The sequence below is a fragment of the Schistocerca piceifrons genome, chromosome 3, assembly GCF_021461385.2.
Source record: "Schistocerca piceifrons isolate TAMUIC-IGC-003096 chromosome 3, iqSchPice1.1, whole genome shotgun sequence".
Lineage (NCBI taxonomy): Eukaryota > Metazoa > Arthropoda > Insecta > Orthoptera > Acrididae > Schistocerca > Schistocerca piceifrons.
In genome coordinates, this window is record NC_060140.1 from 176505495 (window position 1) to 176526387 (window position 20893).

Here is a 20893-nt window from a genome sequence, read left to right on the forward strand (position 1 = left end):
CACCCACAAGAACAAGCCACAAAGGAGTGACCCTTCATCACCCATTATCACCTCGGACTGGAACACCTGAATCACATCCTTTGCCAGAGCTTTGGTTATCTATCATCATGACCTGAAATGAGGAACATCCTACCCGAGATACTCCCCCCCCCCCCCCCCCCCTCCTAAAGTGATGTTCCATTGCCCACCCAACTTCCACAACATCCTATCCATCCCTATGCCACTCACAATCCCAGCCCCTTGCCACAAGGATCATATCCCTGCTGTCACAAGTTTATCTTGCCACATCAGGGGCCAGGCCACCTGTGAAACCTGCCATGTCATTTACCAGCTCTGCTGCAATCATTGCACAGCCTTTTATATTGGTGCAACCAGCTGTCCACCAGGGTGAAGCCACCACCAAACTGTTGCTTAGAGCAAAGTAGACCACCCTATGGCACAACATGCAGTGGAACATAACACGCTTGATTTCATTGGCCGCTTCACTACCTGAGCCGTCTGGATCCTTCCGTCTACCACCAACTTTTCTGAACTGTGCAGATGGGAGTTAACCTTACAACACATACTCCACTCCTGTAATTATCCCGGCCTCAACCTACAGTAACATACTGTCCTCATACCCTCCACCCAACAGTTTCCACCCTCTCTGTCTTATCACCTCCTCCCCACTCTCATCTTCCTCCCTGTTTATTTGCGGTCCTCTGTCAATGCACCTGCCCATCTTTCCCTCCTCCTCTCCTTTTTTGCCCACCTCCTTGCATCACAATCTCCTCATGCTGTGCCTGTTGGCACTCTAGTCCCTACACACTCCACCAGACAGAGCTCGTCTCCCTCCTCAGCCGTACAACTATCCCTTTCCCTTCCCTGTCCCCTCCAGATTGGTGCTGCATCCTACGTGGTGATGCAGTCCAGTCTGAGATGCAGGAGTTGTCAGTCCTGTGTGAGAAGTGTGCTTGCTTTTGTGTGTGTGTGTGTGTGCGTGTGTGTGTGTATGTATCTCTTTTTATGATGAAGGCTGTGGCCAAAAGCTTTATGTGAGTGTCTTTAAATTGTGCCTGTCTGCAACTTGACGTGTCTTCTTTATGGTAAGTAGGAATCTTTCTTTTCCTGCATTGTTGATATTTCTTAGAAATGGATTAAGACTTTATCACCATCCTGCATTAGTCGTGCCTGTTCAGGCACTGCTTGATTTCTGAGTGGTAGCCAGATTTAATGTGTCTGAGTGCAAATCTTGAATGACTTACCATTGAACGGACTAGAGGGGAAGACATAATAATTATTGCAATGAAAATGAAATGAAAGTGAATGGGACACTAATTCAGATAAATGAGTGATAGACAGGCAGAGATAGATCTTTGCTGGATATAAGAAAAAAATCTGAAATGACCACCTTATAGAAGGTGGATAAATAGAAAACTTGCAGGAGCAGCATGGATGTGTTATCACTGAGGACTGTAATGTGTGACAAAGTCTAGGGGAGACTTAGCTGTTGATGTCAAAGGTCCACTGCTTAAGATGAAGGTGGTGATAGTGATGATGATGTGAAAATAAAAAAATGTGTCTTATTAAAACCAGTAATAATGTGAGAAAGAAATAAGTCTAATGTTCTGCCATATTTACTGTCAAATGTACCATTTGTTTCATCAGTAGTAGCTTATTCCTATTCTAAATTGTTTTTTGTAAGTAAACAGAAGCAGAGAAGAATTACTCCAATAAAACAGGCAATGTTTATCTTGTAATAACCTTATAACTATGTTTTAGTTCTCTTAATTTGTCATGTGTGCAATCTTAATATGTCATGTCTGCAAATATTTTCAGTGCCAAGAACTGAAATAATAATGAAACTGCCAAGGAGTCCTGTAGATACCTCCTACAGGACTCCTTGACAATTGTACAAGAGAGCATGCTGGGATATGGTGTGTGATAGCACCTGCGTGACATCACCTCATTGTGACAAAAAGCACTGTCACAGTGGATGCAAGGGTCAGCAAGTTATGTCAGTGAAACTAACATTCTGGCAGAGGCATAGATGTTTCTGATTCTAATATTTTTTTTCTGATATTTGTTGTTGATGTATGTGTCTCTGGCCATAGGTTATAATCATTAATCATTACAAAGTATTTATGGTATGTTAAAATATATAATGTTCTACTGCATTGTTGCTTTTTTTCCAGGGAACAGAAGGGCGACAGCTATTTTTTGCTCGAAAGTTTGAAGCTATTGTTAACCAGGGAATCATAAACCAGCTGGATGAGTGGTTGTATGGTCCACATACTGCAAGTGAGTTGATAAACTGTTGAGACCATGAATATTGTAAAAAATTATCAGAAATCGGTGTTTTGTTGTATGAAAAGGACAAGTGTTGCAGCATATGAAATGTCTTTGTGAAGTGGACTGCTGAAGAATTTAATGTATAACAGGCAGGCCCATTGATAATGGTACCAATGGTTTTGACTCTGAGTTCTTACAACAGTGTGTACTGATGATTCTAATCAGTGGAAATACAATGATTACTCAGTTTAATTCCATAAAAAAGTCACAATGACATACTGCCCAAACAAACCCACTGTCTTTGACATTGTTATAGCAAATTTTAGAAGCACTAGAGCAGATGAGGTACTATAGTGGAAGCAATTACTTATTGCTTAGATTCTCCCATTACCCTTTGAGCCATGTAGTGCATATATCCATCTGGACTAGTAGTTCTGGAGTCCAGTATTCTATTTTTTTTTTTTTCCTCTACAAAAAATTTCAAAATGGGTGTCATTCTGCTAAGTACTGAGACACATGATAAAAAGGATAGCAAGCTGTGTAGTTCAACTGCCAAGGAGTCCTGTAGATATCTGCATGACATCACCTCATTGTGACAAAAAACACTGTCACAGTGGATGCAAGGGTCAGCAAGTTATATCAGTGAAACTAACATTCTGGCAGAGGCATAGATGTTTCTGATTCTAAGATAGTATCTCAGTTTCCTTCCATATTGCCTGTGTTTTGTTAGACATCTGAAAACATCAAAAACATGCCTTTTGGGATTTATGTCAGTAGATTAAACTAACCACTTAATGCACTGACTATTTAAGATGTTTGTTCACAATATAACCACTGTGTGCCAGTGTTACCTTAAAGAAGAAATCAGTACCATTGGCGTTATGTCCTATATAAGCATGAAATTTATCAAGTCTTCAGACTGGGGAATTAAGTTTCACATGGAAATAAAGGAGATGTGTTTGACATCTAAGGATATGTAATCACTCATATAACACTACATGTCTAGAAGATCCCTTACACATATCTTTGATCTGTCATAATGTATTCTGGCTTCTTCCCAAACAAATATTGTGTCACTTTAAAGCTACAGTGAGAAGCAGCCATCCATCAATCTATTAATCTAGTGTACTAAAAACACTCTTTTGATGATAAGTGGTGAGAAACACAAATATATCCAGTTTTCTGACAGACACACCATCTTCATGAAACCTTTTGTGCACAGTACTTGATTATCCCATCTCACTGGAGGCTGCAGCAACTACAGAACATAGGATGGTATGAGAATCCTGTTCCTATGCATGCACAATAGCTAACTTCATTCATTGGTGTGCAACATGGCCATTAGCTGAACTTTCTGTATGACTAACCAGTGGTTAAATATATCTGACAGTGTCTGTGAAAGCCAGAGGAATGAATGTTCAGTGACCTATCCACAGCTGTCTAAGGTTCATCTTCCTCCAATGCTTCAGTGCTTCAGTAGTCCTCGCATCGCAGTTCATCTGGAAAGAGGTGCTCTGTTGGTATTCATACAGATTGGTTCTACCGACTGACTTCTGTCTCACATAACTAACACTATTCTTCTGTGAAACATGCTGTTGTTTGGCTTGTAGGTGATAATTTAGTGAAACATTACATAGGTAACAAGTTACTCAATTTATGCTGATTGCTTGTACTTTCTAGTGTTTTTTTTCCTAAAATTATATAGCCACTATAGCTCTTGTGAGACATAGCTTTGTGTTATCCACGGTGGGTTGAGAAAACCGCAGCTGTTTTCCTAAATATCACTGAAGGAGAAAACAACAACTAACCTCACTTTTTGATGAACACTTAATTTTGCCATAACTACTTTCAAGCCTGAACCCATCAGCAGATGGCAGCAAGGATTTCTTGTGTAAATTTCATGTGATTTTGGTCTTGAGGGAAAGATTTGCAAAATGAAAAACATTTCGTCCATGCTCAGGTAAAATTTGTTCAATAAATATTTGGTGCTGTCAGGTGATGGAGTTATGCCTGAAAATAATTGTGGCAAAATAAAGCATTCATCAAAAAGAGTGGTTGGTTGCAGTTTTTCCCCTTCTGTTTTGTTCAACTTTTTTCCAGGATACATTAGTACTCTTTTTCAGAATACTGTATCATTAATGCATTAGTGCTGTGTGCAGAAATGACAATGATTGTTGCCTAAGTAGCTTGCCACAGTATAGCAGTGATGCCCTCTCTTTATTGCTGCACTGTACATCAATGGATGAACAGATGACATTTTTTTACATACTGACAGACTGTTAAAATTAAATTCATTGTGTCACTATAGTACCCCACCAGTATTTTCTTAAACACTGAGATTTATATGGGAATGGAATGTTCTGGTGGAGGCGTAAAGGTGACAACTCACAGAACTGTGAAGGTGCAGAGTCATTAGAAGGCACATAAACAATACTGAGTAGGCTCTACTTTTTATTCCATACATTATTTACATTGAGATTTATTCTTGATTTAACTTTTTATTGATTGTGTGTGTGAGAGGTTACTTTGGTGTTAGTAGTTAATTAAAGATCAGTGTTCTGATTCCCTCTGTATGTAAGACGAATAAAAAGTGTGAAATATATGTTTATCGTGTTAAAAGTTTGAAATGTGTAATGTTTTGTTACTACTCATTCTCGATTTCATGATTTCTTAGGTTTACATACGTACGTATATACATACATATCTAAAAACAAAGATGATGTGACTTACCAAACGAAAGCGCTGGCAGGTCGATAGACACACAAACAAACACAAACATACACACAAAATTCAAGCTTTCGCAACAAACTGTTGCCTCGTCAGGAAAGAGGGAAGGAGAGGGAAAGACGAAAGGATGTGGGTTTTAAGGGAGAGGGTAAGGAGTCATTCCAATCCCGGGAGCGGAAAGACTTACCTTAGGGGGAAAAAAGGACGGGTATACACTCGCACACACACACATATCCATCCACACATATACAGACACAAGCAGACATATTTAAATATGGTCTGTATATGTGTGGATGGATATGTGTGTGTGTGCGAGTGTATACCCGTCCTTTTTTCCCCCTAAGGTAAGTCTTTCCGCTCCCGGGATTGGAATGACTCCTTACCCTCTCCCTTAAAACCCACATCCTTTCGTCTTTCCCTCTCCTTCCCTCTTTCCTGATGAGGCAACAGTTTGTTGCAAAAGCTTGAATTTTGTGTGTATGTTTGTGTTTGTTTGTGTGTCTATCGACCTGCCAGCGCTTTCGTTTGGTAAGTCACATCATCTTTGTTTTTAGATATATTTTTCCCACATGGAATGTATCCCTCTATTATATTAACATATATACATACATTCATTCATACCTACCTACCTACCTACATATGTACGTATTCTAAATGGATGATGACTTGTAAATGCAACCATTCAGTTCTGTCAGCTGTTCATTTCAGTTCCACATAATTTTAACATCCCTTCTATTTCTTGATGTCTTCCAAATACTTTGTCATAAGCCATACTTTCCTTTCTTTCCCACCACTTTTCCTTCATGTACGTTAATAATGATATAATGGCGTGTGACAAGAGCCTCCTGTCGAGTAGACCGCCCGCCTGGTGCAAGTCTTTCGATTTGACGCCACTTCGGCAACTTGTGCGTCGATGGGAATGAAATGATGATGATTAGGACAACACAACACCCAGTCCCTGAGCGGAGAAAATCTCCGACCCAACCGGGAATCGAACTCGGGCCCTTAGGATTGACAGTCTGTCGCGCTGACCACTCAGCTACCGGGGGGCGGACTTAATAATGATAGTGTCGTGTCTAATGACATGTCCACAAAAATTTATTTTTCTCTACTTCATTTCCTTTAATAATCTCCTCTCTTCATTATCTTTCCTTAAGACTTCCAGGATGATTTTTCTTTCTGTCCAGCTTGTTCTTGTCATTTCCCACCACATCAGCATATTAGTAGCTTCAAGTTGATTCCTGTTTGACCCCCCTCCCACATAGGCAAATGCGTTAGCATGTCGCTTCTGTGATTCATGTTGGTGCACTGGCCTCAGATTGAATTGGTGCACTGGCCTCAGATTGAATCCAGCCAGTGGATTAACAGCAAGAGTTTCCCACATTTGACTAGGTGAATACCAAGGCTGCACCCACGTCTCACCTCATTTACACGACTCTCAAACATCCTGTAAACATTCTCACACTTTCACATGGAGTACCACTAGGTGCAGACAGATGGTGCGTATATAGTTCCCTCCTGTGGGGAAAGGAGGGAGAGGGGATGGCAACAAGAAGGGCATCTGACTACTAACATGTCGACTCTATGAAGACAAGGAAAACGAAGAGTTCAATTCCTTTCCAATATACCCGAAGTCCATATTTCAGTTTCATAGTGCAAAGTACACCATACCAAATGATTTTTCAGAGCATTTTCTGAAATCTATAATCCTGTGTTCGCTGTTTTTTTTTTTTTTTTTTTTTAATTAGTCATAAGTGCCTGTTCTCTAGAGCAGTCCTTCTCTTCACTTCCATTAAGATTCTATTGTCATCTGTGGTTGTACTACTGAGATAACAAAACTGTTTCATCTTATCAGTTCTGATATCATCAATTTTTATATTGGTTTTAATTTGTCCCATATGTCTCTGTAGGTATTACTGGGCTTAATAGTTATTGGCAGAATACATACCACAGTGATGATCTCAGCCCATCACCTGATGATGCACTTGTAACACTCGCCTTCAGCCTTGCACGTCTCACTGCAAAAGATATAAATATTAATAATGATGGGTGCTCCCTGAGTGTGAAGAAAATTGTATCGGTCACTTCATACCACTTCAAAGACATCTACAAGGTAAATCTCCATTTGCCAAAGAATAATCGATTCTAATTTTTAGTGAAAACATTTATGTATGAAATTTGCAGTACCCTGGTATGTAGAGTAAGTGGCTTAATATTAATGTGTGTTTGTAATTCTACTTGCAGAAATATGGAAAAAAAATGTAATTATGGAATGGCAGCAAAACGTGGTAGATATTCTAATGCACTCATGCGAATCCAATTTACACTAGAAAAAAATTAGTTCCAGGTTTGTCCACAAAGTACAAATCTGGCACTGAGAATGCAGGAAAGACATGTAGAAATGTTTCCATATGTAATGGATAAGCATCGGGACATGCGTGGGAAAGCTCAAACAAATGAGAAAAGTATAACAATTATTTTATTATTAACTGCCGCTTACACAGTTTGTTCTTTATGAGCACTGGAGACAGCGACGAGATGCTGTACAGTGCCACATTTGCAACTGGTGACCAAAAATGGAACTACTTTTTTTCCACTGTAAATGGGTTCTGCATTAATGCATTAGCATATTTACCAATTTCCACTGCCATATCGTAATTAGAGCCCACACTAGAACTCCATGAGTAGCTGCACTTCTATTATGCTATAACCAACTGGTAGTATTAAGTTATTTACTGAGGACACTGCATCACATTGAAGTTGCTGATATTTAGTCTCAGGATGTAAGTTGGCAATTTTATGTTCATGAGCTGAACAATTTATTTTTTATTTTTATTTATTTATTTTTTTTTTTTTCGGGATAATAATGTTGGGAGGGCACACCACTTTAAAGATGATGTGCTGAGTTGTGGATGGGCACATAACAAGTAGTGATGACTGCTTAAATTCCAAATTCTTCATTCTGATTTAATCCAAGAAGTTAAAAATACTGTTGTACACCTTGGAGTGTGACAGTTCTGTGTGTTATTGAGTCTAAGGGAGTTAAATACTGATTCATCATTGTCCAAACCATTTGCAGCCAATCTCTCAGTCGTTAACAATGAATCGGTGACAAAATTCACGTGCTGTTATCTACACTATGAAGCACTTATTGCACTACAGCAAATAAGCAATATTGTGAATTGGATGCAGGACTTATGTATGGAAAAGCTGCCTAATTATGAAGAATGTGGACTTTGACAGTGAAAAAAGGTTTTCTTTTCAAACAAATTACTTAAAATCTTAATGTTAACATTCTGAAATATTAAATTTTCATTTGCAGGGCTCATTGATACTGTTTGAGGCACAACTAGAAGAAGCAAACAGAATTACAACTGTTAGACTGGAAACCTGGATAAAGCCTCAGGATCACATTCGAAATTTTGACCATGGTACCCTGCAGTCTGTGATCAAGGTAACTGTAGCTATTATTTTTTCTTGGAGTAATGTACAGTTCATTAGAATATCTCTCAACACAAGAAAATGAAATGTAAATATATTTTTAGTGAGGACAGGAAACTTCTGCAAAAACAGTAACATGAAAAATAATGCAAAACTAACTGTTTTTAATGAAATAACTCAAAATACCTCACAACCTCCTCAAAAACGGAATGTAAATGCATTTTAAGTGGGGACAGCAAAACTATGCAAAAATGCTAACATGAAAAAATCACAAAATTAACTGTTTATAGTGAAGTAATATAAAATTAGTGATTTTTACGAGATACCACAAAATTTGTAATTTTGCTATATCAAAAGTTATTAATATTTGTAGCTGATAGTTATTAAATGTTAGCACTGCATTTTGATATTTAATCTTCTTGAGTTTGAGATTTGTGTAATATTAATCTGACATTCATTTCCTGTGTAACAAACTTTGAGATGATGACAAAAGTAGCACAATAGTTAGCAAAAACACCACCAAACTTGGAAAAAAAATAAACACAGAGTTTGGCAAAATGAACAACATTGAATTTGGCAAAAAGTTAACATTGAATTTGGGAGAAAAAAGTAACACAAAAATTGGCAAAGAAGTAGCAAAGAATTTAGTGAAAATGCTGAATGTGGCAAAAAAAAAAAAAACACTGAATTTGAGAAAAAATAACACTGAATTCCACAAAAAATAACACTGAATATGGAAAAAATAATACCAAATTTGGCAGAAAGCCACCAAATATTTCAGACAAGTAATACCAAATTTGGCAAAACAAGTCGCCAAATTTCAAATTTGACAAAAAAATTACACTATATTTGACAAAAAAACACTGATTACTTAGGAAAAGATACCAAATTTGGCAAAAAAAAGTACTGAATTTGGCAAAAAATGCACCAGACTTGGCACATAAATAATTGTGAATTATTAATTTTCAAAAATGACGAGTCTGGCAAAAAAAAAAAAGAAAGAACAGACAGATGTGAATATAACTCGCATAACTTAATTATGAGTGTAGTTGATAGTAATAAAAGTTTCATGTCGCTAAGTGGCATGGGGCAAGTCTTTGTAGTGGACGTTACTTCAGCTCCCTGCATGCCCCTAACATACTGCAGTAATCCAACCACACAAAGAGGACCTACAGTTTAAGATGGAATTCAAACCACATGTTATTTCTGGTGACTCCTCACATTGTAGAGATGTGAAGGTCAGGTTAAAACTAAGACCGAAAACTCTGTGGTCAGACCGTGATATATGATATAGATAATTCCACAGGTGTCCCTGCTTCTGATGGGATGGGATAAAACAGTGACGCATTTGGAACGGAGTTTAGTGGGTTGAAATCATGGGATGGTCTTGCCTCTTGGTCTTCCATACAGACAAAACCTATGTATTTTAGGATATTTTGCACCAGTGTAAATGCTCAGGAAAATCCCAGTTTTGAAATGATCCAGTGCAATAAATGTTATGACGTAATACATATCTTGCTGCACAGCATATGTCTCTGCAATAATTTTTTTTAATATTTTCTTTTTTTTTTTGTTATTTTACTGATTCTGTATTTCCACTAATCCTTAGTTGTTCCAAACCCAAAACTAATGGTAGATGTGTATAGAACAATTATCAATATTTTTTAAAGTTTTCTATCTGTTTCTGTATATTTGTCTACCTGGCTTCTCACATAAGCAGAAGAGGGGTGGTTCTTTAATCATCTGTGATATCTTAATTCCATTTTCCAGTCGGCAGTTGTGAGCTCTGAATACGATCAAAAAGAACAGCTGTTGAGGAATCATCTACGGAGCTTAGGCCCTTTCTCAGAACCAGCATTAGCTGTTGAGATAGAACCAGCATTAGGAACTAATTCAGCAGTATCACTAAATCTGACAGCTCTCTGGATAGACCCAGCAGGAAGACTTGCCCAGGTTGCAGACATTCATGTTGATGATACTACCTTGGTAAGTACCTAAATATTAAATATACGAGTAATTTTCTAGAACCAGCCCCGTTCCGTGAGTATGTATGAATGATTTTATGTGCTATATCCTCAGCTTCTATAGATCGCCTAGTAATAATTTTGTATTACTTTAGCTGTAATTCCAACATCTACAACATAATAGACGCCAAAGGTTGTACAGGGTGGAAGATTACATGTTGTATCACTATGTTCCCTGTCATTGGGCCATACTATATTTGAAAGGTGTCACTTTTCTTTTTTCTTGCAGTCTCTCAAGGATATTCTTTTATGTTTCTGCTTCCAAGTGAATTAATTTACATTTTTCAGTGTATGAGTCTTGTTGACAGCTGGATGATCTTTACCTTCTCTGTCAGACACTTAAAAAGAAAACAAAAAAGTTGTATCTCTGTGGATCATGTATGTTGTACAAGTTTATTCATCTTATACAAGCTTGCAACTACAGCTACACATAAGACTTGTGTTCAAAAAGAAAGTTTTGTATTACATTTTTTCTATGGGGAGTATTGCTGGCTCTTTGTGGCTTCAGACGACTATTCTGTGTGCTGTGTTGCCAGCCTCTATTACCCTGAAGCTTTAGGAACACACAACAAAGAATTACCAATTCATAAAAATGACATTCACAGGTACATGTTTGTAGAAACTAAAATAAAGTACTTGCATTATGAAAACTCTCATGTTACAGGCATGTGACACAATTTCATGATACAAAATTGTGACATAATTTTGGGATATGAAGTCCTGTTCCATCACAAGTGCATCCTAACCCACAGTAGCTTTTCAAGAATTGAAACAGTTTGGTGCATGTTATTGCAGATTAAATGAAGCGGGTCCCCAAGCTAGATGGTGGTTTAATCTTGTTCGCATTTGTTATTTCTTCACAAATACTGCTACAGCATTTTTTTTGTATTATTTATTTTATTTTATTTTTTATCATTGTGGTTCTCAGGTACTGTAGTGTTACTGAGTGACTGCCTGTCACTAAAACATAATCTTCAAATGCTGTTTGCTGTTCATGATGATGCATAGACAAGGCATAAGGTGAATGGATCTTGAGTACTCTGCAAGCATACAATTTCTTGATTATGCGTATTACCCAAGTCTGTTGTTTTTAGACATTCATAGTTACTGAAGTTTCAGCTGGAATTCTGGTAGGATAGACTGATTATGATTGTGGTCCTGTGAGTACATTAGGTAAATAAAGTCAGTTGCTGTCAACACTATAAAAGTTCAGCCATACATTTACTTTGTATTGATGTCAATCTGTTTGTCTTCAAACATAGCAGGAAGATTCCGTTTTTCATCTTTCCATTCATACTCTTCAACATGTGGTTTTCAGGGACAAAGATCACATGATCAGTCTTTTACAAAGGTTACCACATGTCTGTTTAATGAACTGTTTAAATAATTATTTTTAAAATTTGTTGGGATAATGCTAAATGATTGCTGTGTTCTTAATTTTCATTCATTGTGACATACAGACATCATTGTAAAATTTATCATATTGCTAATTAACCAGAGATAACTATATGAACTGTAACACATGAACTTATGCTGAAAAGCCAGGTTGTTTTTATCAGTTTTGCAACTGTGTAGTAACCCTTAGGAAGTTTACAGTGTATAATAATATTTACTGAAATGAAAAATTTTAAGCTTCCATATTTTTGGGCTGATGCATAAGTTCATAGCATTTTTCCATTAGTTTAATAAACTCAACAGATACCTGTAACAGATGCTTTAGTCATCATTAATATATTTTCCTTCACCATTTACAACAGTCTGCCAATGCTTAACTTTTTGACTCTGTGATTGTAGAAATCACATGGTGTTGAGGCGAAGAACTTGTGAAGCCATGTTCGGAGCGCATTTTCATCTGGAAATCAAATTCCATGAAGGTTGTTCAATAGATAGCAGAAAAATTGAAACTCTCAGTTGTTGACAATAAATGTCAGCAGTGATTCATATACACCACATTGTTGCTGCTCCATCAGATGTATAACATTATCTTTTGTGGTTGCACTCAAGTTTTTGTATGGGGAGTTGCTGCTTTGTTTAAACTAAACCATTCCTTTCTTTTCCATATGTTAGTATAAAGACACCGTTTCTCATCACCAGTAAAGATACAGGATATAATTGGTTGGTATTCTTCATGAGCCAATTGATAACGAGCAAGCAGAGATGCACAAACAGCCACCCACGAATTGTTATGATTTCGGTTTAGAGTGTGTTGCACCCGTGCACCTGATTTTTTGAACCTTTCCCACTGCATGCAAATGTTACATGGTTGTGGAATGATTACAGTTCATCACATTTGTCAGTTCTGGAGTACACTGATGCGCTTCATTATGAATTAATGCATTGCGCATCATTATGAATTAATGCATTTAAACAATCTTCATCAAACCCGAAAGTCTTCTTGAATTTGAAGAGACACGTATCCAAATGATCCTCCTTAAAAAGAGAAAACCTTTTTCTTGATGTGCTTTATCCAATGGCATTATCCTCATACATGACACAGTTGTTTCTGGCTTCCTCCCCTCTGCTGTCACCCCTCTATCAGACTCAAACAGAAGAACATGTTGGAAATGTTCTGATTTCTTCACTTATCACTTCATTTTATAGCATCCAGAGCTCCACTCACTACTCCAAATCACAAAATGACAGCATGTAAACTCAAATAGCAACAGTGAACTAAAAATAAAAAATAACTGTTGATAAATAAACCTGAAGTAAGGGTCATTCCATGTCAAATCATGCAAGTTATGTCACCCATCATCTCAGATTTTGGGGGACTGATGACCTTAGCTGTTTAGTCCCCCTTAAACATCCCAACAACCACCACCACCATCTCAGATTTTCATGAAACTTTTCACATTTGCTTATACTTATAACATAAGAACTTGTGCAAAATCTTTTTGCTCTCAGACTAAAACTTTTTTTATATCAAATTTTAAATGTAGTGAGCTTCTGATAACTTGGCTCTGCAAGAATGTCAATGCAATGTGGTGCTTTTATGTACATAAATGCCCCTAACTCGTGTGTTTAGGAAGCTTTTAATTTTTTTTTTCATAAGTTATGAGAAGCACATACTTGACAGACATGTAATTATTTAAGCAGTAAAGTTACAAAGAACAATACAAAAAATTTAATATGTGTCACTTTCCAATTTCGAGAAAAAATACAGCTCCAGCATTGTGCTATTTCAGCAGAGATGCCTCAGATCACCATTTAAGATGCTACAGACCAGAAATGCCCATAAACCCCACATTATGTGATGTCATGGAGGTCCAACCATTTAGCACCTGATGATGGTTTTACTGTCATAGCATGTGAACATTTGACCAGCTTTGCCAGTTTTGAGATACTCATTCACAGTCTCTGTGCAATAATAATCTGCTCTTTGTCAAAGTCGCTTATCTCAATGGATTTCCCCATTTGCAGCCCATATCTCTGCTAGAATGGTTCCCCATCTGTGTCTCCTCTGTTTAGATACCTTTTTTTACCAAGTCGCATGCCTACAGTGCCACCAGGCAGTGTCTATCATCGCAGCGGGTAGTGGTCATAATGTTTTAGCTGATCAGGGTATTGTTTCATCCAGGAATTTCCATTATTGAGTGTTTTATAACATTGTTTTTAATAACAGGAAAAGTTGGTCAAGGGAGCATGCAAAGAATCTTTCAGAAAGCAACATTAGTCTTTTACACAAAATGTGTAATAGTAATGCATAACATGTCTTATGTACAGTAATCACATTTGAGGATATATTATGAAAACTTTCTGCTTTGTATGATAAATTGTGAAACACGATAATTTACACAGTGTGACTTGCACTCACTACATTGGTTGCTCATGTCTTTGTGATATTGTTTTCAAGTCGTCATCTTGCTTCCGTCTCAACATATTACCCATTTTGACAAAGGTGACTCCAATATGTTCTGTTCGACATTCAGGTTAGTTTGTCCCTTCATGTTTATCATACAGTTTGTTTGGAGGCATTAATGAAATCCCTGAAGTGGTACTGTTCTTATCTAAATGTATATTGCATGATACAGAGTGTCCTGAAAATACAGTTATTGGGCTCATGATCACTGGTCATCCAGCTTTCCTCATAATCTGCCTTCACGCTTGGTCTTCCAAGCTCTTCAATTAAGGTTTCCAGGGGAATAATGTCACTGTTTGCCCTTTAAGTAACTTTTTGCCCTCTTCTTATTCTATGATTAAAAGTAATGTTCGAAAATAAAACCACATTGGAATTATGTACTGAAGTGCTTTCATCTGAAATCTGAATAAAAATACCAATTATCATGCTCCAAGCATGCTTTGCTCAAATCCTCTCTTATTTCTACTTTAAAATAGTCCTTATCATTCTCATAGTCATCTCCAAATTCATTGTTCAAAAAATCAATGTCACTATCAGCAAAATCTCATTATAATACACATTGCAATAATAACACGTCTAAAGGTGCATGTGATAGTAATTAGCTGCTGCAAAGACACAAGAAAGAACAAAACTGGCACACTGACATGCCCACACAAAATCTAGTGACAAATACTCAAATTACAGATTCTATTGAGATGTCCAGTGGTATGTAATACATAAGAAGATTCAGAGGAACAAAGGGAACCATCAAGAAAGGGCACCTGTCAAGTTACAGATGGCTGACTTTAAGGCAGGCAACTGGGCCTATATTTTTACAGGTGCAGCTCCAGAATGCTAATTTGGCATTTTTTTCACACCTGAACAAGTAACATTTGACTATACAATATAGAAATAAATAATACAAAGACTTTTCCATTATGTTTCTTATAAATCATATTAAAAATGGAAAAGCTGGTCATTCCTCTTGTTCCACAATTAACAATAGATATCACAACATTTACATTGCATTTGATGAGTCGGAGGCATTATTGCAACTGGCTGTAACACCATAACTTTATAACCAAAAGCAATCTCTTGTTTATCATTAACTTATGTCATTGTTATGCATCACATTCAGTTTCAGTAGTAATTAAAACAGATTTTTTTATAATTTTAACAGATTTCTTTCAGGCACAGTGAACAAGCTCCAGAATTGAGACCCTAATACTTTCTGTTAGTTTCTGTATGAGATTTGTTGATTATGTAAGCTCTAAGGGCTTCCAACTTTTGTTCTTTAGGTTTTGTGCAATAAAGTTGATATTTCTCAGTGAAAATTACATTAAATGAAACTACAAGTTTACTGTTACTAGTCACTGTTTATTTGTATCCATGATGCATTTGAAAGGTTTAAACCTCCATCGTCACATGGATTCACCTGATGAGGGAGGTTTAAACCTTTTGAAATGCATTGTGTAGATAAATAAACAGTAGCTGGTAACAGTAAACTTGTTGCTTCATTAAATGTCAATAACAGTCATGGTAAAGCCTAACCTAAAATGTTTGCATTTAAAGAAAATTACATTTACATTGTATTTCGTGCATGTAAAGAGATGGCAGAAGTATACAAGGCACAGGGTTGCTGAAGCTGCATCTGTTTAACATGGTATTAGCAACTGTTAAGGATACGATGTAATATTCATTTTTTCCATTTATATAGTGCCGGGAAACAAAAATTAATTGTCGGGAGGAAAAGTGTGATGGTGTTACTCAACAAAATTTTAAGTTATTCTCAATATGTAAAAAAATCAAAGTGACCATATTTTGGGGACAGCTAGCAATCAAAACTCATTGGTTCCAAAAAAGTGCCATGGTGATACCAGCAATCTGCTAGCATTTTTTACAGAGAAGTGCTGTGAGAAAAATGACAAAAAATGCTCTTCATCAAGACAATCAACACATTCATTAGAAATTTCTAACCCAGTGGTTCCCCACAAAAAAAGAACTATAAGTTCTAAACTAGCATTGTTTGCTCCATATTAGGCACACGTGGCTTACAGTTTTTTCTAACCTTGCCTTGACATCATGTTTGGTGCTAGCTGAGTATTACAGCATGGTTGCAATTTGTTAGTAGCAGAGCCTTGCATCACAGACAAAGCATTTCAGTCTGAAACATTCTGAAGCCATTTGAATTCTATGAGGAAGAGCTTACAGTATGTAATTCACTTCCTTTCACAATGTCATGGTGGAACTGTAGTGCATAGATAATGAGTACCTCCAGTATGCTGGTGACAACACATTGCATGCAGATCCTTAGAGAATATCAAACGCACCAGCTCTCCATTATTTTAGGAATGCTGATTATCATGCTATGATGCATCTTTGGCAGTCATAAATAATTTACCTGGAGGCACATTATTAAATAGTTTCCAGGAACCAATTGCATTTTGAGTTATTAGCAGGCCTCTTTGCACTCATTTCAGCAGTGGAGGCTTTCGTAGCCAATATTTATGTGATGTTTGAAGTTGTATGGGCATTAGGCTCAGATTGTTTTATGTCGAGAAGCAGTTACCAAAAGGAGTTGGCAGCCTTGCAAGTTTCGTGCTTTCATACAGATAAGTGATTCAGACTGAAATAAAACATAACTTAATACCAATAACTAATTACATAAGTGTCTGTTATTGTGTTTTTTCAAGCTTACCACTAAAGGAGTCACTTTTCTTTGCATATTATGCCAGAAAATTTGAAAAGATCATAAAGCAGGGTTACAATCGGATTTTTATTTATGTTTGGCACAGTAAACTTAAGAACAATTAAATGAGATTCTTTTTTTCTTTCCACTAAGTTAAGTACAGCATACCTCATCATTGTTTTAATTCTTATTTGTGAAGTGCAGCATAAATTTTATTTGATGGACCTAGAAACTTTACACTTAGTAGCTTTGTTTACATACAGTTGCAAGTAGGCCTGATTTTTGTAAATGTGTTTTCTTGTTTTTCGGTAATGCAATTGACTCGTTCTCACTAAAGTATTATTTTTACCATGAGTGAAAATTGCCTGACATGCCATAGAATTGTTAGTTCTGGGGCCTGGTGTGATGGATGCAATAATTTTTGCCATTAAGATGACTGTAGTGGCATGGGAATTGGGAAGTGAATCAGACTCATCAGTGGTTCTGTAGGATACGTAGCAGAGATAGGAAGATAGTGGAACAGGAGGGGAAAATTACTGCCATTCAGGCTGAGTTACATTAGGGTAAGGAAGATCCGGATGGGTTAATGAAGGAAAAGGGTAAAGAGAGGTGGGAACTGGCAACAGATAATGGAAGGAATAGGCATAGCTTAGAACTTTCTCAGATAGCTTTGTGATGAATGTAAAAACTCAGTTTCACCTGTTGCTTCACTTAGAAACTGATGAGTCTCAGGCAGAGGTAGGTGTAGACGAGGCACGACAAACTTTTAGTAGACACTTGAGTAAGAACATAGGGAAATCAGCGCGAAGAGAAAGAAAGTTTTGTTGTTAAGTAGTAATCATGCCAGAGGTGTTGGCAAACTTCTGCAGGATGAATTAGGATCAAAATACCAAATCACCAATTTTTTTAAACCTAGTCCTGGTTTGGGTCGGGTGACAGAGGATTTAGGTTCAGTCTGTGAAGATTTTACCAAGGAAGACACCAGGAAACAGTATTGACAGAGGTCCTGGTTACAATATAGTGCATGACCTGGTAAAGGTTGCATCAGTGTTGAGCCATGCCAGTGTGGAGTTTGTGTCTGTTCTAATGCCATGACTGACCTCATTTAAACTCTTCTGGCAGTAGGGTTAATTTGGAGTTGGAACATCTGCTTGGATTTGGTGCAGGGTTGCATATTGCTGTTGATTCTCTCAGTAAGTGGGGTAATTTGGAGGGGGGGGGGGGGGGGGGCACTGCCATGAATGGTAAAATACCAGTGGTTGCAGGGACTGGAGCAGCACCTTTTTTAGGATAGGTAGGCCAGAAAGAAGTCAAGTTCTAAGAGAGGTCAGTTTGAGAAAGAAATTAAACAGCCTAATTCTAGCACATAGGATCAGCAAAAACAGCTGTTGGTTAAAAATTTTCATCAATCAGCAGAAATTTTTATTTCCAGCCAATTTAACTCAGTCAGTGTGAAATGCCAACTATCTTTAGTGCATCAAAATATTTGAGGCTAAGAAGTAAAATTAATGAACTACTTACCTGCATTGATGAATTAAATTCATCCAACTCAATTGACATAATCTGCTTCTCTGAAAATCATGTGATCATTGGTATAGGTGTGTTAAGCGTTGCAGGATTTCGGTTAGGCCAGAAATGGTGAATGGAGGAGGTGCCACATTCATCAGGAATTGCCATAAATTTAATAACATAGACATTCATAAATTTTTCTTGGAGAAGCATATGGAGGCATTTGGAATAGAAGTAGAATTTAATAATAAATCATCCATGATGGGTAATTTGAATCTGCATGTAAATCACTTTGGCTTTATTGTCCTGTCTAACAACAAAAAAGATAATAAGTGATTGCTGTTGATTTTAATTCTGATTTTCTTGAAAACTCTTCCACTAAGAACTTATTGCAGTCAGTGGCATTGCCATTCAACTTAATTCATACTCTTAACTTTCCAACTACACTGATAAGCCAAAACATTATGACTACGGCCCACTGTGATGTTGAATACCACCTGGCGGTGTTGCTGGCATGTGTCACAGTAACAAAAGTATGTAAGCAGAGCAGACATGGACAAGGGATCACCCTAATGAAGATATGGGGTGCAAATGTGGAAATCCACTGAGATAAGCAACTTTGACAAGGCCAGATTATTATTACACAGAACCTGTGAACGAAAACGGCAAAGCTGGTTGAAAGTTCACATGCTACTGTCAGGAGGATCTGTGGAAAGAAGTCAAGGGCAGTCAAACTGCCACTAGGCGTTAAATGGTTGGACGTCCATGACTCTTCAGAGAACGTGTGGTTTGGGGGCATGTTTGTAGGACAGATGGTGATCTGCGGCATCTCTACCGAAATAGCGCAATGTTGGTGCACGCACAGATGTTTCAGAGCACGCCGTTCATCATGCAAAGTTGAACATGGAGCTTGGCAGCAGACTACCCTACGTGTTCGCATGTTGACCCAGCGAGATCATCAATTATGATTGCAGTGCCCCTGGCCCATTGGGATTCAACCATGAATCAGTGGAAACATGTCGGCTCTTTGGGTGATTCACATTTGTGCCGCACTAGGTTTCTGATCATCTCAACAAAAGCCATCATCGAGATGAATGGCAGCTCGAAACGTGCAGCGCGTCACAGACGCAGACTGTTGGGAGCAGTTTATGCTATGGGAGACATTCTCCTATGCTTGGGTGGGAGCTGTGGTAGTAATCAAAGACACACTGGCCTTTCAGCAGTATAATTGTCTGTATCTCAGAGCTAGAACCATGCTACAGTGGTTTGAGGAGCATTTTTGTGAATCCACATTGACGTCTTGGTGACGAAATTAGCCTCATGTGAATCCTATGGATCTGTCTGGCTCGCTAGCAGTCAGCATCATTACATATGTGAATCAGTGTCCCCTTTATTTACGGGATTACATGACCTGTGCATATACATCTAATGCCACACACCTCCACAAACCTAGCGACAAACTGTCAGATCCATGATATGCAGAATCAGTGATGTATTTCATTTCATAAACAGACAAACAAGCTATTAAGTAGGCCATAATGTTTTGCCTCATCAATGTAAAATAGCCAAGGGGTCACAGATGGTCCTTGATAATATCTTTAAAGAAATGTCTAATGAAAAAAAATTGTATTTTAAACCAATAATAAATAGTCTCTCAGACCATGACATGCAGTTCCATTTGCTAAAATTTTAACACTGATTAGGATATAAACTCTATTAAATCTGAGTTGAAGAGGGTAGTCAGTAATGCAAAAATTGATCGTTTTAGGAAATTCCTCAAAGACATGAATTGGAGTGATGTGTACAATGCCCATAGCATGTATGAGCAATACAACACTTTTATTATAATGTCCTTAACTTATCTGAAGACTGTCCCCCATCCCACAACTAACCTAGATTAGACCAAAGTCTATAAAAAAAGCCATGGATAACTCAAGTAATAAAGATATCCTGTAAGACAAAAAGGAAACTATATCTGTCAGTCAGAAACAGCTCTAATGCATATATTATAGATCATTACAAAGCATACTTCAAAATATTGAAGATAATGAAATGTGCTTCAGAGCATATGAATTATCAGAAAGGATAGTCATAACAGATAACAAAGTGAATACTATGTGGGATATAGTGAAAGAAGAGACTGGTAGAACCAGAGATGAGATTCACATTGCATTAAGAGTAAATGATACACTTGGTAATAGATGAGTGCAGTGTTGCTGAACTTTTCAATAAGCACTTCATAACTATTACTGAAAAGATCAGAGTATCAGGTTCAGTAGATGCTGCATGGAATATCTCAAACCAGTCAGTACAAATAACTACAATAATACCAGTATGAGCATTACCTTAACAACACCAGTAGAAGTAGTGCCCCTCATAAAATCCTTAAAATCG

The 20893-nt window shown here is 37.4% G+C and overlaps 1 protein-coding gene across 1 annotated transcript in view; it reads left to right on the top strand.

The window, feature by feature from the left end:
• The window catches only part of LOC124790119 (xylosyltransferase oxt), a 97842-nt gene that overhangs the window by 45518 nt on the left and 31431 nt on the right, over window positions 1–20893 (top strand). Inside the window, exons 9-12 of the mRNA XM_047257692.1 lie at window positions 2175–2280; window positions 6909–7111; window positions 8321–8452; window positions 10210–10425. Of these exons, the coding sequence (XP_047113648.1) occupies window positions 2175–2280; window positions 6909–7111; window positions 8321–8452; window positions 10210–10425 (657 nt within the window). The remainder of the gene's footprint in view (window positions 1–2174; window positions 2281–6908; window positions 7112–8320; window positions 8453–10209; window positions 10426–20893) is intronic.